The sequence below is a fragment of the Amborella trichopoda genome, chromosome 8, assembly GCF_054954075.1.
Source record: "Amborella trichopoda isolate Santa Cruz 75 chromosome 8, AtrichopodaSantaCruz75HAP2 v2.0, whole genome shotgun sequence".
NCBI lineage: Eukaryota > Viridiplantae > Streptophyta > Magnoliopsida > Amborellales > Amborellaceae > Amborella > Amborella trichopoda.
Window position 1 is genome coordinate 27,058,840 of NC_142343.1, and position 15,078 is coordinate 27,073,917.

The window sequence follows — 15,078 nt, forward strand, 5'->3', positions numbered from 1 at the left end:
TCCTAAAGGGAGACCCAAATAAGAAGTGGGTAAAACCTCCACCTTTTTTTTTTTTTGTTGACCTCATACTATTTCATTAACTGTATGCCTTGTTCAATCTTAAATGGAGAAACACCTAACTCAATTCTCTTTCCTGATGTTCCACTACTTTTGTTCCTCCTCGAGTATTTGTGTCTCTGCTTCGTTTATTTGTTAACTATTGGTAATGATAAGCTAGATCCCCATGCTGTCAAGTTTACCTTTCTCGAGTATTTACACTTACAGATAGCTTGTCGTTGTTATCATCCTGGTTTACAAAATAAATTTGTTTGTGCTGATGTAATCTGTTTTTCAAAATACTCCTTATTTTTCAGAAGAGAGTCGTGTGCTTGATACAAGTATTTTTTTATCTTGCTTCCAAAGAAGTCTCAAAGTCCTTACCTTCTATGATTCCTCTTCTTATTCTCGTTGACGCAGTTACCTGACTCCACTGAATCTATCACATCTACACGTCCTGATGTTTCTTAAGAGCAACGCACAAAGGCGTAGACCACAAGAAAAATGTAGACTGGACATCCTCCACCAACTCAATCATCATCTTTGTCTACCGATCCACTTCCTTCTTGTGGTCATGATGTATCTATTGCAATCCATAAAGATATCAGGTCTTATACCCAACATCCGATTGCACATGTTATCTTTACAAATTTATCTCGATCATATCAAAAAATTTCTTTAGGCCTTGCAGTTAGTTTTGTTCCTAAGACCTTTCAGGAAGCACTTTCTGATAATGAGCAGCAGAGAGCAATGGAAGAGGAGGTCGATGAAGTCCATTCCACTATACATGAGAGCTCACCGAGTTACCTGCTAGAAAAAGAATTATTGGGTATCGATGGGTTTATGCAGTCAAATATCAACCTATTGGCACTATAGAAAGATCAAAAGCCAAATACGTAGCCAAGGGATATGTACAAAGTTTCACATCAATTATTTTGAAACACTTGCTCATGTTGCTAAACTTAATTCAGTTCGAGAGGTTATATTTATGGCTGCAAAAGAGGGATGGTCATGGCAACTTTGATGTCAAAAGTGCTTTCCTCCATGGTTATTTACAAAAAGAGGTGTACATGGAGCAACCCCCTAGTTTTCTGCTCAGAGGGAATCGGATAAACTATGTAAGATGAACAGAGCCATTTATGACCTGATACAATCACCATGGGCATAGTTTAAAAGAAACTGTTATAGCATATGAATTTCGGGATAGTCATGCAAATCATTCAGTGTTTATTTGGAAACAGAACACCTGAATAGTTGTTCTAGTCTTCTATCTTGATGATATTGTTGTTGATGCCATTAAACAAGAAGAAATCTATCATTTGAAAATGCATCTAAAACAATATGTTCAAACTAAGGATTAAGGCCAGCTAAGGTATTTTCTAGGAATTGAAGTAGCTAGATCAAAGCATGACAATAGTTTGTCTCAAAGAAAATATGTGATTGATTTGTAGACAGAAACTGGAATGTTGGGTGCTAGACCAATGCATATGCAAATGGATTCACATACAAAATTTTTGGCTGATCAAGGGAAGTTGTTTGAGGATCTAAGAAGGTAAAGAAGACTGGAACTTATCAGAACATCACCAGGCCTAATATTGCTACTGCAATAAGTGTTGTGAATCGATTCATGCATGCCCGAGGATTCCTCACTAGGATGTTCATAGAATTTTACGGTATCTGAAGCAAGCCCTAGGTAGAGGTTTGATTTACAAGCAAATAATCATTTAGCCATTTAAAGTTACTCGGAGGCTAATTGGGCAAGTTTGCCATCTGACAAGCGGTCTACCACAGGTTATTGTAATTTGTGGAAACATGGCAACATGGAGAAGCAAGAAGCAAAATGTTGCAGCCAAATCACGTGCAAAGGCTGAATACAGAGCAATGGCATTACCACATGCAAATTGATGTGACAGAAAACAATGATGCAGGAGATGAAGCTTACTATTGTTGAACCTATGACGATGTATTGGGGTAATAAAGCTGCAACCTACATAGTCAGATCCAGTGTTTCATGAAAGGACCAAGCATATTGAAGTACATTGTCATTTCATCCAAGAGAAAGCTGTTAGTAAGCTGGTGTCTCCTCCATACATGAAATCTAAGAATATGCTGGCAGACACCTTCAACAAAGGCCTTGGTCGTAATATGCTCCTAACAATTTGTTTCAAGTCAGGCATGGGCAACATTTATGATCTAGCTTGAGGGTGAGGTTAAAAATCCATTGTTATCTAAGTCCTTAGAAACTTAGGTCCTAAGTAACTTTGTATGAGCAGTTTTTCCCATAATATAATTTTAATAAGATATAAGATTGAGAGGTGCATGAGAGATTGGTAGACCTCATGGCACTCTCTCCTCATTAACCTTTCATACCTCTCTCCCTTCTCCCTTTTGTTTTCCTCCTTTCTCTTTTCTATTTATGGATTTTGACAATTATTTGACAGCAGGGTAGGTAGCATATAACGACTCATCCAAGAAGATTAATTGCTTGTCCCCAATTGCTTATCCTACAACTTACCATGGCCTGCCTTTGGGATTGGGTAAACCTAAAAAGAGACATTGGTCACATGTGATAGAAAAGGTTGGTAGGCGTCGGGCAGGATGGAAAGGGAGATACATTTATTAGAATGGCCGAACCACTTTGATCAAAGCGACCCTAGCCAATGTCCCAGTTTACCTCATGTCTTTTTTCCAAATGCCATCCTCAATGGCAAACCGGATTGACCAACTAATGAGAAATTTTCTTTGGTCTGGACAGGCAGAGAGAACAAAATATCACTTAATCTCTTGGGATATGGTCTGCTTACCCAAACAACAGAGGGGTTTAGGAATCACGATCCTAAGAAAACATAACTTGGCCCTTTTAAGGAAATGGTGGTGGCGTCTTGCAACTCAAACTGATTCCCTCTAGCCTCAGTTCTTATGCTGTAAATATAAGCTTTTTGAAGGCAGAGAGAACACCCTTAAGCACGGCCTCAGCAGCGTGAAAGTCTTTCACCTCTTCCCTGTCACTGCCCAAAAAATTCATCAAGTTTCATCCAAGAGAAGGAACTACAGGGCGCTTCTGGTCAGATCTTTGACTTGGACATACTCCTCTAAGGGACCTCTTCCCATCACTTTACTCCATTGCCTCTAACAAAGATTCTACTATAGCGGAGGAAATGGTGTGGGCAGGAGGCTGAAGAGTGTGGAACCCCTCCTTCAGAAGAAACCCCTCAGAAGAGGAAACAAATCACTTTCTATCTCTTTCAGCAGCATTGCATCGTTCTTTCATCTCAACACAAGGGAGGGACTAGTTGGTTTGGTCCCTTACCCCCTCTGGTACTTTCTCGGTGGCCTCCTGTAACAAAAGACTCATCCAACCTCCCACCTTCCCTCTTAATCCTCCATTTGTTTTATTCAAGGTCTGGTCCACAATAGCACCTCCAGAAGTACAGACATTCAACTGGATAGCGGGCTCCCAAAGGGTACTTACAGTTGACCAGCTTCAAAAGAAAGGGATTCCTATTCCTAACAGATGTGTCATGTGTATGTGTGAGGAAGAATCGAATCCTCATCTCTTCCTTTAAGGTAACCTAGCCCATGATCTCTGGGTCAATGGCTGCAGTTGTTTGGTGTCTTATGGGTTACGCCCCCGACGGTCAAGGACTTCATTTCCTCGGACCTTGCCTCACACTGGCCTAAGGCTGGACGAATCCTATGGAAGGCCTCGGTAGCAGCCATCCTTTGGGTAATCTGGATAGAAAGAAATGCCAGAATATTCCAAGGCCATATTACCCAAGGTTCAGCACTTTTTCACAAGGTTACATCCTTAGTAACTTTATGGGCCTTCAACCATCGGTTCGCTTTAGGGATCTTGTGAATACTTTCCTAAGTCAATGGGAAAACATCTTGTACCACCGACCACGGAAGGCACAAAGATCATGCAACTGGCAGCCACCTCCATAAGGAGTCATAAAGCTTAACTTCGATGGTCGTTCACTGGGGAACCCCAGCCATGCAGGTACTGGTGGTGTCTTCAAAGACCAGCATCGCACAATCCTGTTAACTTACTCCGAGTATCTTGGCCTTCAAGATTCTCAATATGCCGAAGCAATGACATTACTGCTGGGCCTCAAAAGCTTCAATCAGTCTTGGGGGCGATACCTTATAGTGGAGGGTGATGCGCGTGATATTATATCATGGGCAACCGGGAGATCCACACCTCCATGGGTACCTCGCCTCAAGGACGTCAGATGAGTTCGCAGATCTCCTGGCGAAGGATGGAGCTAGGGCCCAAGTAGAAGACAAAACCCAGTCCACCTCCTCTTTTGCTCTGGGCCACAGAGGGTACACATAATAGGTATACGGGCAAACCTATACGCCCATTTTTGTAACCTCTTTGTAAATCTATTGTAATCGGGCAGACCTATAATCCCATTTTTTTGTACAGGGTCGGTTGACCTATTTTTTATTAAGAGCCTCGTCTAGTGGGAACTCTCGGATTAACCCAATATTGTATTCCAATTCTTTATAGCAATACAAATGTTAACTTTAATCAACAAAAAATGGCAGGCAGATAGAATGCCATCTTCCTAACAAGGGTGGTAGAACTAAAGATGGTCACAACCTAAGAACGTTACCATAGTTTCCAATAGTTGTCAGTCAAGCAGGTGTAGGAAGGTCTTTCATACATGGAAAAATCATAAACCTCCATAATGTATTTCAATCAATCAAAGGTACGGAATTTGAGACCTCCATAATGTATTTCAATCAATCAAAGGTGTGGAATTTGGTCTAATAGGAGGTGGTTGCAGAAGAACTGGACTTTCAGGCAAAAGTAGCCACATGCCACCAATATCAGAGAGGGCCAAAGCCACTTGTGATGGATTTCATCTATAGCAGAGGAATGAAATTTACTAGCACAATTATCTAAATACAATAGTTGTCTCTAATGCTAGAAACCTACTTCTCTAGTTCTGGGAGTACCCTAAAAGTGACCCAAACTATACATTGGCACTAAGACTTCAAAAAGGGTCATGGAATCAATCAAGGGACTCACTCTCATCAAATGGTGTGCCACTCCTCTCTTTCTCCCTTTCTCTATGGTGTGCCACTCATTTCTCTCTTTCTCACACGAACATGGTAATAATGCTTTGAAATGGACTCTTTCCCCCTTTCTCTATGGTGCGCCACTCATTTCTCTCTCTTGTTCTCACAAGAACATTATAATAATGCTTTGAAATGGATGGTTCAAGTGTGAGAAGTGACCCTTATTTATAACCTTTCGCTAAGAGTGTATAGAAGTTTCTCATAGGATCCTTGACCAAAAATAAAACCCAAATTAGCTATCCATTCCCTCACTAGCTATCGTAGATTAAGGGTTGGAAATTAACATCATTATCCCTTGACCAAAAATAAAACCCAAATTTCTCTCAATTTGAACTCAATTTTCCCACCAATAAACAAAGACATTATCATGGTTAAATACATTTGCCAAAATTCAAAGTTTTGCACAAAGTTACAATTTCCCATGCTCAAATTTCATGACGTCAGAAAGACCAAGTAGAGCGGGTTGTGCCCCCCAATTTTAAATATTTTCTCAAAATTCTAATTTTGAAATCAAGATTTTCTTAAAATATTTTTTCAAAGTTCTAAAATTGAAATCAAGACTCTCTCTCTCTCTCTCTCTCTCTCTCTCTCTCTCTCTCTCTCTCTCTCTCTCTCTCTCTCTCTCTCTCTCTCTCTCTCTCTCTCTCTCTCTCTCAAAGATTTCCCATAGAATTAAGGAGAGCATGACAATTGTCATGCAAGGTGATATCATGATGATGTCAAACACATGCCAAAAGGGGTTATTTACACACCCCACCAAGGTGATGTCATGATGATGACATACACATGCCAAACGTGTGGCCCCTTTGTGTGCATGTGGGGCCTAAGTTCTCCATATGTCCTGAATTAGAATTTTGAAAAATATTTTCATGTCCTCAGAAAAGGCTTAAATAAAATTATATAAAATCCCAAAAATTACTAATAAAACAATTTTAAGTTTGCTTTAACAATATAAAATAACTTGGGCAATTAGAAAAGGGAAAAGTTTATATAGAGCCGAGGATCTAAACAATCAAATTAGAGCCTACCTCAAAATTTCACTAGAAGAGGTTGTTTTGATGCCCAAATATCCTCAAATTGATCATCTCGACATCAAGATGCATGGACATGAGAAAAAATGGATTTCAAGTTTTGAAAATATTATTTTTGTCATGCATTTTTGGACAGTCAATTTTCAAGATTTTCAAATTTTCATAGTATATGTCAATCTACACTATTTTTGCAGCTTTAAACTTTATAAATAAAGATGAAAATATATTTTAAGCCTATCACAATGATTTTCGGTATTGAAACCACATTTCTCGCCACTATATGAAGGTAGGCTCTAATTTAATTGTTTCAAGCCTAGGCTCTATACAAACCGCACCCATTAGTAAAATTATGAAGGGGAATTAAGTACATTTGGGTGTGATACAAACGCATAATACCAAGGCACTCACTTTCGCTTATCCAGAAACTCAATAGCATTTTATCACACCGAGTCAACGGAAACCATGACCCACAATCTAGGGCTCACGCTTGACCATCAAAGCCTACCTACAGATGGTGCAATTCCAAGATGTAGTGGATTTTAAGATTTAGTGGATTTTAAGTGCACCCCAAATGGACAAGTATCACAAAGCCCCATTATGCAAGGTGCGGTGCTTCCTCTCTCGAGCACACGCGCATACTCCACATCTAATAGATCAGCTGGAAGGGCAACTTCCCAAAAAAGGATGTAATATGCACATGTTGTGGGTTGACAAGTGTCGAGGTTTTAGCACAGAACCAAAAACATATATATATATATATATGGAAGATACTACAAAACGCCGATAGAAGAAAATGAACAGTGATTTTGCCGACCCTCATCACCATCCAAACTTCATCGATTGGTCACAAATGTCTAGTAGTCTTTCAATTTTCATTTTTTTTTACTAATCTGAATGATCTTGGAGTGTGTGTACGTCTTAGTCAGGCGCACCTAATAAAAATATTGAAAAAATAATTAGCAAAATATAAATTGACCAAAATACCCCCGTAAATTTTTGGGGGTATTTTGGTTAATTTATATTTTACAAATTAGGTTTTGCATATTTTTATTAGATGTGCCTCACTAAGATGTACATACGCTACAAGTTTCAAGTAATTTGAAGTTGAAAAAAATGAAAATTGAAACTCTACCTAACAACTGTGACCGTGCGATGAAGTTTGGATGGGGATGAAGGTACGCGACATCACTGTTCATTTTCGCCTATAGGCGTTGGGAAGAGTATTCCATATATATATATATATATATATATATCATGCTACCAAAACCACATCCATATCGTGCTACCTGAACATGTGTTGGCTACACATTCCACTAGGGGGCGGTAAACTTCAACAGAGGGACAGCCCTCAACCCTCACATAACAATAGAGCCACATGCCCATGCCCTAGTGGATTTGGGGTTTTCGTGACTCTTTTAGACACCATTCCTGGGCCCAGATGAAGAGACGACATTCAATGCGGGGTTCAAGTAGAAATAAGAGGTAGAGAGGCCTTGTGAATGGGCAAGTGCCATAGAATGCAAAACTAAGGATAATTTGTACATGGAAATATAAGGTTAAGGATTGTTGATATTGGAGGAAACTGGCCAATATTAATTATGGATCTTCCAGAGCTGGTCATCAATATTTTAAAATTTGGGTGCCTTACGCATAGAAGGGCCACATGGAAAATCAAGCGTCCCACAGAACCGTATTAGCCTAGGTGGGCACCCAATTGAGTCACGTAAAAAGCGGCTTGGTGTCTGCCGGGGTGCATGCCTAGCACCTTACCATAGGGATGCATCAGTGCCCTAGCCCGAGAACATAAAAACAGCAGGCTAAATAGAGTAATTTCACGCCGACTTTCAAGAGAACATAAAAATGGCAGGGAATCCGAGTTGTTCCTCCACTCTTTTTAAGTGGCCAGGTGCTCTATTCCACTTCATACATATAAAATTGTTATTTGTAAAGAAAATATAAAATAGGAAATTTGTGAAATTTTAGCTTCATCATCTACATCAACCAGAAATACGAGTTATTTTCATCTTTGCGGATTGAGGGTCTTCTTGGTAATCGTTTTATTTCAATTCTCTTGTCATGGCAATACTACACAAACTTCTTTTTGGTTCCCGCATGTAAGCCACGTAGGCATTTTTTAATAATGATTGCGATTCCACACACTGGCAGATTTGCACTCATTTAATGGCAGTTTCGTCATAGGGTCCTTAAGCCTGTAACTTAGGCCATGGGCTAGATGGTTCTTTGACGGATTTACTTCCTAGAAACCCTTTCGGAATCCAATTTCACATATCAATGTATTGTAACAACTAACTATTCTGAAGACAAAAATAAAGAGACCATTCCATGCTTGCCATACAAAATTTAGTTCATGAATTAAGAACATAAATCTATTGAGATAATTACCGGGTACAGAGACATCAGCAACTTCATCAAGGGCCCTACATACAGATGTGGCAGTTCCTTCTTCACATAAAGCATCATATGCAGCAAAAACCGAAGTGACTGACTTCCTTAAAACAGTAAAGGAGACTATATAAGAATTATGATAATATTTTAGTGAAAAACAAAAATTGATATCCAAACCCTCAAGAAGAAAACTTCCTACTTAAGACACAATATAATAAGCCAATAACTACATAAGACACCTCAGAAAAACTATTTTAGAAAATAAATGAGCATAATCAAGGAACAAATAAACCATGTTCACTTGACAAATAATAGAATAATAGAATCCAATGTATTCCACAATAAATGGCCATATGGATACTCATTCCAAATTCCAATAATACATACAAACTTGTCATAACAAAAATTAATTCCTCAAATTGACACTCATGGTTGGTCCAAACTCAATTGTGCGCCACTAAAAAACATCACATTTAGAAGAAAGAGTGACAAACTCATCCTTAAAAATATTTTGAGCGAGTTCAATTTAACCCGCTTGAACCACGCCAAGCTTGAAAAGAGCCTAAAATAATCACAAAAACAAGGAAATATTCCAAAAAAAAGCAATAGAAAAATGGGTGAAAAATAAAATTAGGAGAATCGCTTAATTAGGAAAAGTTAACACCTTGAGTTTTGGGGTGATACTGTTTTAGTGAACAAGTATACATATTTTAAAAGTTTGCCCTAGTAAGAGTCCTTTAGTTTATTGAATACTTTTTACTGTACATTTTGTTTTTATTGAATATTTTCGTCTTCTTGTCAATTGTAAATTTATACTAGAGACAAAAGGACTAATTACTATACATTTTACATTTTTTGCAATGTAATATAACAAACCTCCCACCCCCTGTAACAGCAAGCCAGTGAAGCCTAGGTAACTCGGGCGAGTCTGAATCGGACTTGCCAAGTTTGCTAATATTGGTATATGGTTATAATTACCCAAAAGCATTTTGGCTGCAGATGGTTGTAGTAAAATCTATATAGACCACTTTTTGTGTTTCATTGTGATCAATGGAATTTAAGTTTCTCACACCATTTCTTTGTGGTTCTCCATCTTGCTTGCATGTTTTTTCCCTATCTGGAAAGTGTTGTAATTATTAATTGGATTTGACAACCTAAAGAAGCTTTGATGAGGTGTTTCAAGAAAAACCAAATTTGCATAAGGTGCTCCAAGGTGGTCCAACTCCATTCAGCATTGTGCAATTACTATTACATCTGAGAGATCCCAAACCCACTTGAGTTCTCAAAAAGGTAGGGTTTCTTTAGCCACATTCATAAGCACATAGAAAATTATTAACGATTACAACAAGAATTATTTGTTGCTCCCAAGGTTGAAAAAGTCGGCCACCAAGCAGCCTCGGAGCCTCACACGCCCTTGCCTGAAGGCAGAAAATGGCCCTACCAAGGGTTTTTTGGTAATTTCCCCCTGAAAAATGGGGGGAGAGAGTTTTGGGGGGCATTCTTGCCCCCCAAAACCCTTGTAATGAGTTTTAGAAAGAGAAAAACTCTTCAAAAATAAGGATTTGAAGATTTTTCAAAATATCAAATAACTTTTTCAACCTCCACAAATCCTTGCAAAATCGAAGGATATTCATCCCAAAAAATTTCAAAGCTTAAAATAGTTGCAAAAGAGGAGAATTTTAGAGACAAAAAGTTCTGATTTGGGCCGATATGGATTCCATTTTGAGGTGCATTTCAATATATTTAATTAGGGTTATGTATTTTTTGTGCAAAACGTATTACGATATGTTATTCCTTGCTTTTAGCTCATTGTTTTTGATATTTTATTATATGTTTTTTGATATATTATCAACTTTTGGGTTATTCTCCCATGTTGACTTTTAGTTTGAGGGAACAATTCAATGGAAAAAAGTCCATCGCCCCGAAACCCTTTTTGTTTTTATTATTTTTGGCATGAGTTACTTTACTTGTATGATTCATACTTTTTTATAATTTTTTTTGCATTAATTTAGTTATTGCCTTATCAAATCATTGCATGAGTAGGCTCCACTTTCGTAATATTTGTGATATTTAGATCGAGGAACCAAATCAATGGGTGTTAGGGTTATGTGGCCATTTAAAGGCCATATGAGAGCAAGTATTGAAATTATTATAATGAAATGTTGGCTCTGGTGAGAGTGTGGTCCACATTGGATTCTAAGGCATTATTAATGTCAAGACTCATGTATGCGTAGACTGGCTATGGCCCTGACCATTTTGAGCACAACCGATAAGGGTTTCGCTATGAGGCTACCCTTGATGAGGTCGGAGTTGTGCCCAGGGAAGTTGGCCAAGGGATTGGATGCGACCACTGTTTGTGATGGTTTGTCGGAGAGGACAAGGGCCCAAATACTCATCATTGTCATCACACGACATGTACACTAGATAGTCGTCCGAGAAGCGACCTTTTGGATAAGGGTGCGTGTTATGTACATGTGCCGAAGAGATGACTCCCTTCAACACTAAACTATGTTAGAAGGACCCATCGAGCAACGTGCTAGAATGGGGCTTGGCCTTGTCCTCAAGGAAGAACCTATAATCCATGAACTAGGATCATGTCTCCTTCAATTATTGGTGGACTTTGATAGTCTAATCATGAACCCCTGTGAAGGGTTGTGAGTCATAGGAACTATTGGGCCAGTTTGAGAAGGTGCAATGAGATATGGTTTCTAGAAAAAATAGAGTACTCCATATATTTGTTGTAATCCTAACTCTATGAATCCAATTCTCATCAAATCTTCTTAAATATATTTAATTATGTTTTAATTATATTTTAGATAATTAAAATAAACTTTTAGATCTCTCCTGGTATTTTATTTTATTGAAAAATAATTTTTTTATAGTAAAAATCAATTTTCTGGATTTATTTTAATCAAAAAGAAAAATAAAATATTTAGTAGCTTCATAAAATTTATTTTAATATCTGAAATTTTTGTTTAAAGTGTTGGGGGGCCATTGGGGTTCATTGGGTGCAACACTAGTGTGGCGTGAGGCCCACATGGCCACCCATAAGGTGAAGCATCCCACCTCCTCTTCCTTTCTTTCCTAGTTTATGGCTTGTGTAATAATCCATCCTCGTGATTTGAAAATTTTAGGAAAGTGTGTTGTAGAGATTTTGATTCATTTCAAAAGGAAAAGTGTAAGAGATTAATCGGAATGTTTTAGTATTTTCTCTACACAATATTTGATGGGAATAGAGTTATGGAAATTGAGGGGTACTGGTTCCACCTCATTCCTTTTTATCCTAATGGCTGATCTACCAAATGGATGGATAAAATCTCTTCACCCCACAAGTCTCCATGATCAAAGGTCAAGATTGAATCTCATAATGATGGCAAATGCCTAACCCTAAAAACCCTAGCCTCTATGATATATATACTAGCTATATGGGGGCCTCATTATCTACACCTCTTAATTTAGTCTCTCTCTCTGAACTAAAGGGGCAGCATGCCCCTCTCTAATCTCTCTATTTCTCTCTCTAACTTCGTTTTAGGAGTTGAGAAAACCCTGGGGGGTGGCACACCCAAGCCACAAGTAGTGGCACGCCCTAGCCCATAGGTGTTGACCTTATGCTCATGCATTGAGCCTTAGTCTAGTTTAGACAATGTCATACTCTCTATTGGATTTGCCTAGGCTTCCCAAGTTGTGAGACAAGTTTGGGCCTAGATCTCGTGTACCATTGGTGGAGGAGACCTGGTGTGGGGTGTATTAAGTCTTTAGGGGTAATTTAAGGCAACGTATACAATATTCTATTTATTTCAGGTTTCTTGATTCTATTGCAAGTCTTATGTAATTTTCAGATTCATGTTATGAATCTATTTTTGTTTTGCTGACAAGCAAGTGAGAGTCATTGGTATTCTTGTGGTTTATTTGGTTCATATATTGTATTTGGAGACTTGTAAGTGATTCGGGTCGTAATACAAAAGAAAAGATAGAAAATTTTTAATGGGTATTCACTTGCCAAAGTCACATAGTCCTACTTTTAGAAAAGTCCATTTCTTCCAAACCGATTTAATATTTCTTTTGCTAGATCACTCAGTTTACATGCACGATTCATGATATGGTATTTCAATTTCATGCTTTAAATCATAACAATTTTTATGTGTAGGAGGATGGAAAGGTAGACGAGACGTTTGGGAGCTGGGATAAAGGGTCGGTGTCCCCTTCTAGAGCAGGGAGGTCTGAGGAAGTAGGTGCAAGATACAACCCTTCAAGGGTTAGGTGGGACAGATGGCGAATGATTGAAGGAACAGAGAGGGGGTGGAGTGGCCTCGTCGGCTGAGATGGGGTTAGGTGAAATGAACGGCTGGGGAGCGAGGGAAGAAAGGGAGGATGATGTGTCCACATCGCCAGAAGAGAGGGTAGGCAGACGCAGCGCAGGGGACAGATGGCCTTTGGGGGAAGGCGCGGGTGACAAATGGCGGGAAACAGCAACCGAGGGAGACAGGTTGACAGGAGGCGACGGCGTGGGGACAGGTGGGCTGCTGAAGACGGCTCCGTCGCAGGGTTATCATGGGATGTCGGTAGGCGCAAAGAAGGGCACGTGTCGTCTGAGGCTTCTTTGTGCCTACCGACATCCCATGATAACCCTGCGACGGAGCTGTCTTCAGCAGCCCACCTGTCCCCCACGTCGTCGCCTCCTACCAACCTGTCTCCCTTGGTTGTTGTTCCTCGCCATTTGTCACCCGCGCCTTCCCCCAAAGGCCATTTGTCCCCTGCGCCGGCTCCGCCTAGCCCCTCTTCTAGTGATGTGGACACATCATCTTCCCTTTCTTCCCTCACTCCCCAGCCTTCCATTTCACCTAACCCCATCTCAGCCGACGAGGCCACACCACCGCCTCTCTCTTCCTTCAATCCTTCGCCATCTGTCCCACCTAGCCACCTTGAAGGGTCTTGCACCTACTTCCTCAGACCTCCCTGCTCTAGAAGGGGACACCAGCCCTTTATCCTCGCCCCCTAACGCCTTGTCTGCCTTTCTATCCCCGTTCTCTCTGGTTCCCTTCTCTTTTAACCCACCCCTTTCCATTACTTATCTTCCTTTTAGCCTTTCTGATATCCTCACACCCTCGCTTAGCCTTGAGGAGTCTACAGACCTTCGACATATCCTCACAATGGACAGAAACCTCCTCCCCCAATGCATCGTGACAACTCAAACCTAGGACTTCTCCCCCTCGGATAGTGACTATATCTCTTCCATGTTGGCCCCTCATCTCTCCTACACCCTGCACTCGATTCGTATCACCAGGGTAAATACGCTCCACTTTACTTGACCTTCTTCTCACCCTGCTCATTATGCTACTCTCTCCTCTGTTCAGACTCATCAATTCCTCACCTATCTCCCTTCATCCCTCTCGTCTCCTCCCCTGCCTCAGTACCCTTCCTCAGTTAACCCCCAAGCCTTCTTTTCACCTTACCCACGCTCCCTCCCTAACCTGGAGCCCTCCATTCCTTTGGAACAACCTATTGTTGCCCAATCACCTTCCCACCCTGCCTCCTATCCGGACCCCCCTATTTTCACCCCTATCCATTTGCCTGGGCCCATTTCTGAGCCTCTCCTTCCTTATCCTCTGATCTCTACCCCTCCAACAATTCAGAGATGCAGGCAAGACCGGTGGAAGAAACAACAGAAGGGCAAAATCAGCTAATAATACTAAGGAGGCAGAAGGGGATAAGGACAATAGCATCGATGCAAAAATGAAGGAGATGTACAAAATCATGGGTTTCCACCATGATGGCCCACAAGGACCGGCCCACAAGTTCTTTACTGCAAATGCGCAAAGCAGGATCAAGGTGAGACCCAAAGGACAAAGAGAATTACTTAGCCTATTCTCTTCCATCTCTTTTCAGGATAAGCCTCCATGAGACTCCCCATCTGTTTCCCTAACTCCTGCCCCAGGAGGTCATCTAGACTGGCCGTCTCCTCCTCTCCCCCTTCTAACCCATGAAGTTAGTCACATGGAATGTTTGGGGTCTAGGACAGCAGTCCAAAAGGAATGTTGTCAAAGATTTAACTCTCAAACACTCTCCCGTTGTCCTAGCCCTTATCGAAACCAACAACCAGAGCCTACTCTTCAGCTCATCTACCAATTTTGGGGCAAAAAGCCTACCCAATAGGTATCACTATCGGTGAATGGAGCTTCTAGAGGTATCTGGGTGATTTGGAATCCCTTGGATCATTCTCTCATTACTTCACACATAGGGGAATTCTCTGTGACCATTCTCCTATCTAGCACCTCTGATGGTATTTCTTGAAAATTCACAGCCGTTTACGGGCCAAACACTGCCTCGCTCAGACAAAGATTTTGGTCCGAATTGGACAATGTTGCAGCTCTCCCACAACCAATTTGATGCTTGGGAGGAGACTTCAACGTTACCAGATGGTCCGATGAGAGAAATTCCATTACCCCTATCTCTCAAGACATGAGGAACTTCACTGATTTCATTAACAGGAAGGAACTCATCGATATTCCTCTTCAAG

General features: G+C 40.4%; 1 protein-coding gene across 7 annotated transcripts in view; it reads right to left on the reverse strand.

Annotated features, from left to right (window-relative positions):
- RNL (RNAligase) overlaps positions 1-15,078 on the reverse strand; it is a 134,838-nt gene that overhangs the window by 96,892 nt on the left and 22,868 nt on the right. For all 7 annotated transcript variants that reach the window (XR_016061392.1, XR_016061394.1, XR_016061393.1 and 4 more), the window contains exon 8: positions 8,559-8,665. Coding sequence is in view for 3 of the 7 variants with exons in the window: in XM_006843213.4 (XP_006843276.3) it covers positions 8,559-8,665 (107 nt within the window). In the remaining 4 variants the exon portion in view is untranslated. The remainder of the gene's footprint in view (positions 1-8,558; positions 8,666-15,078) is intronic.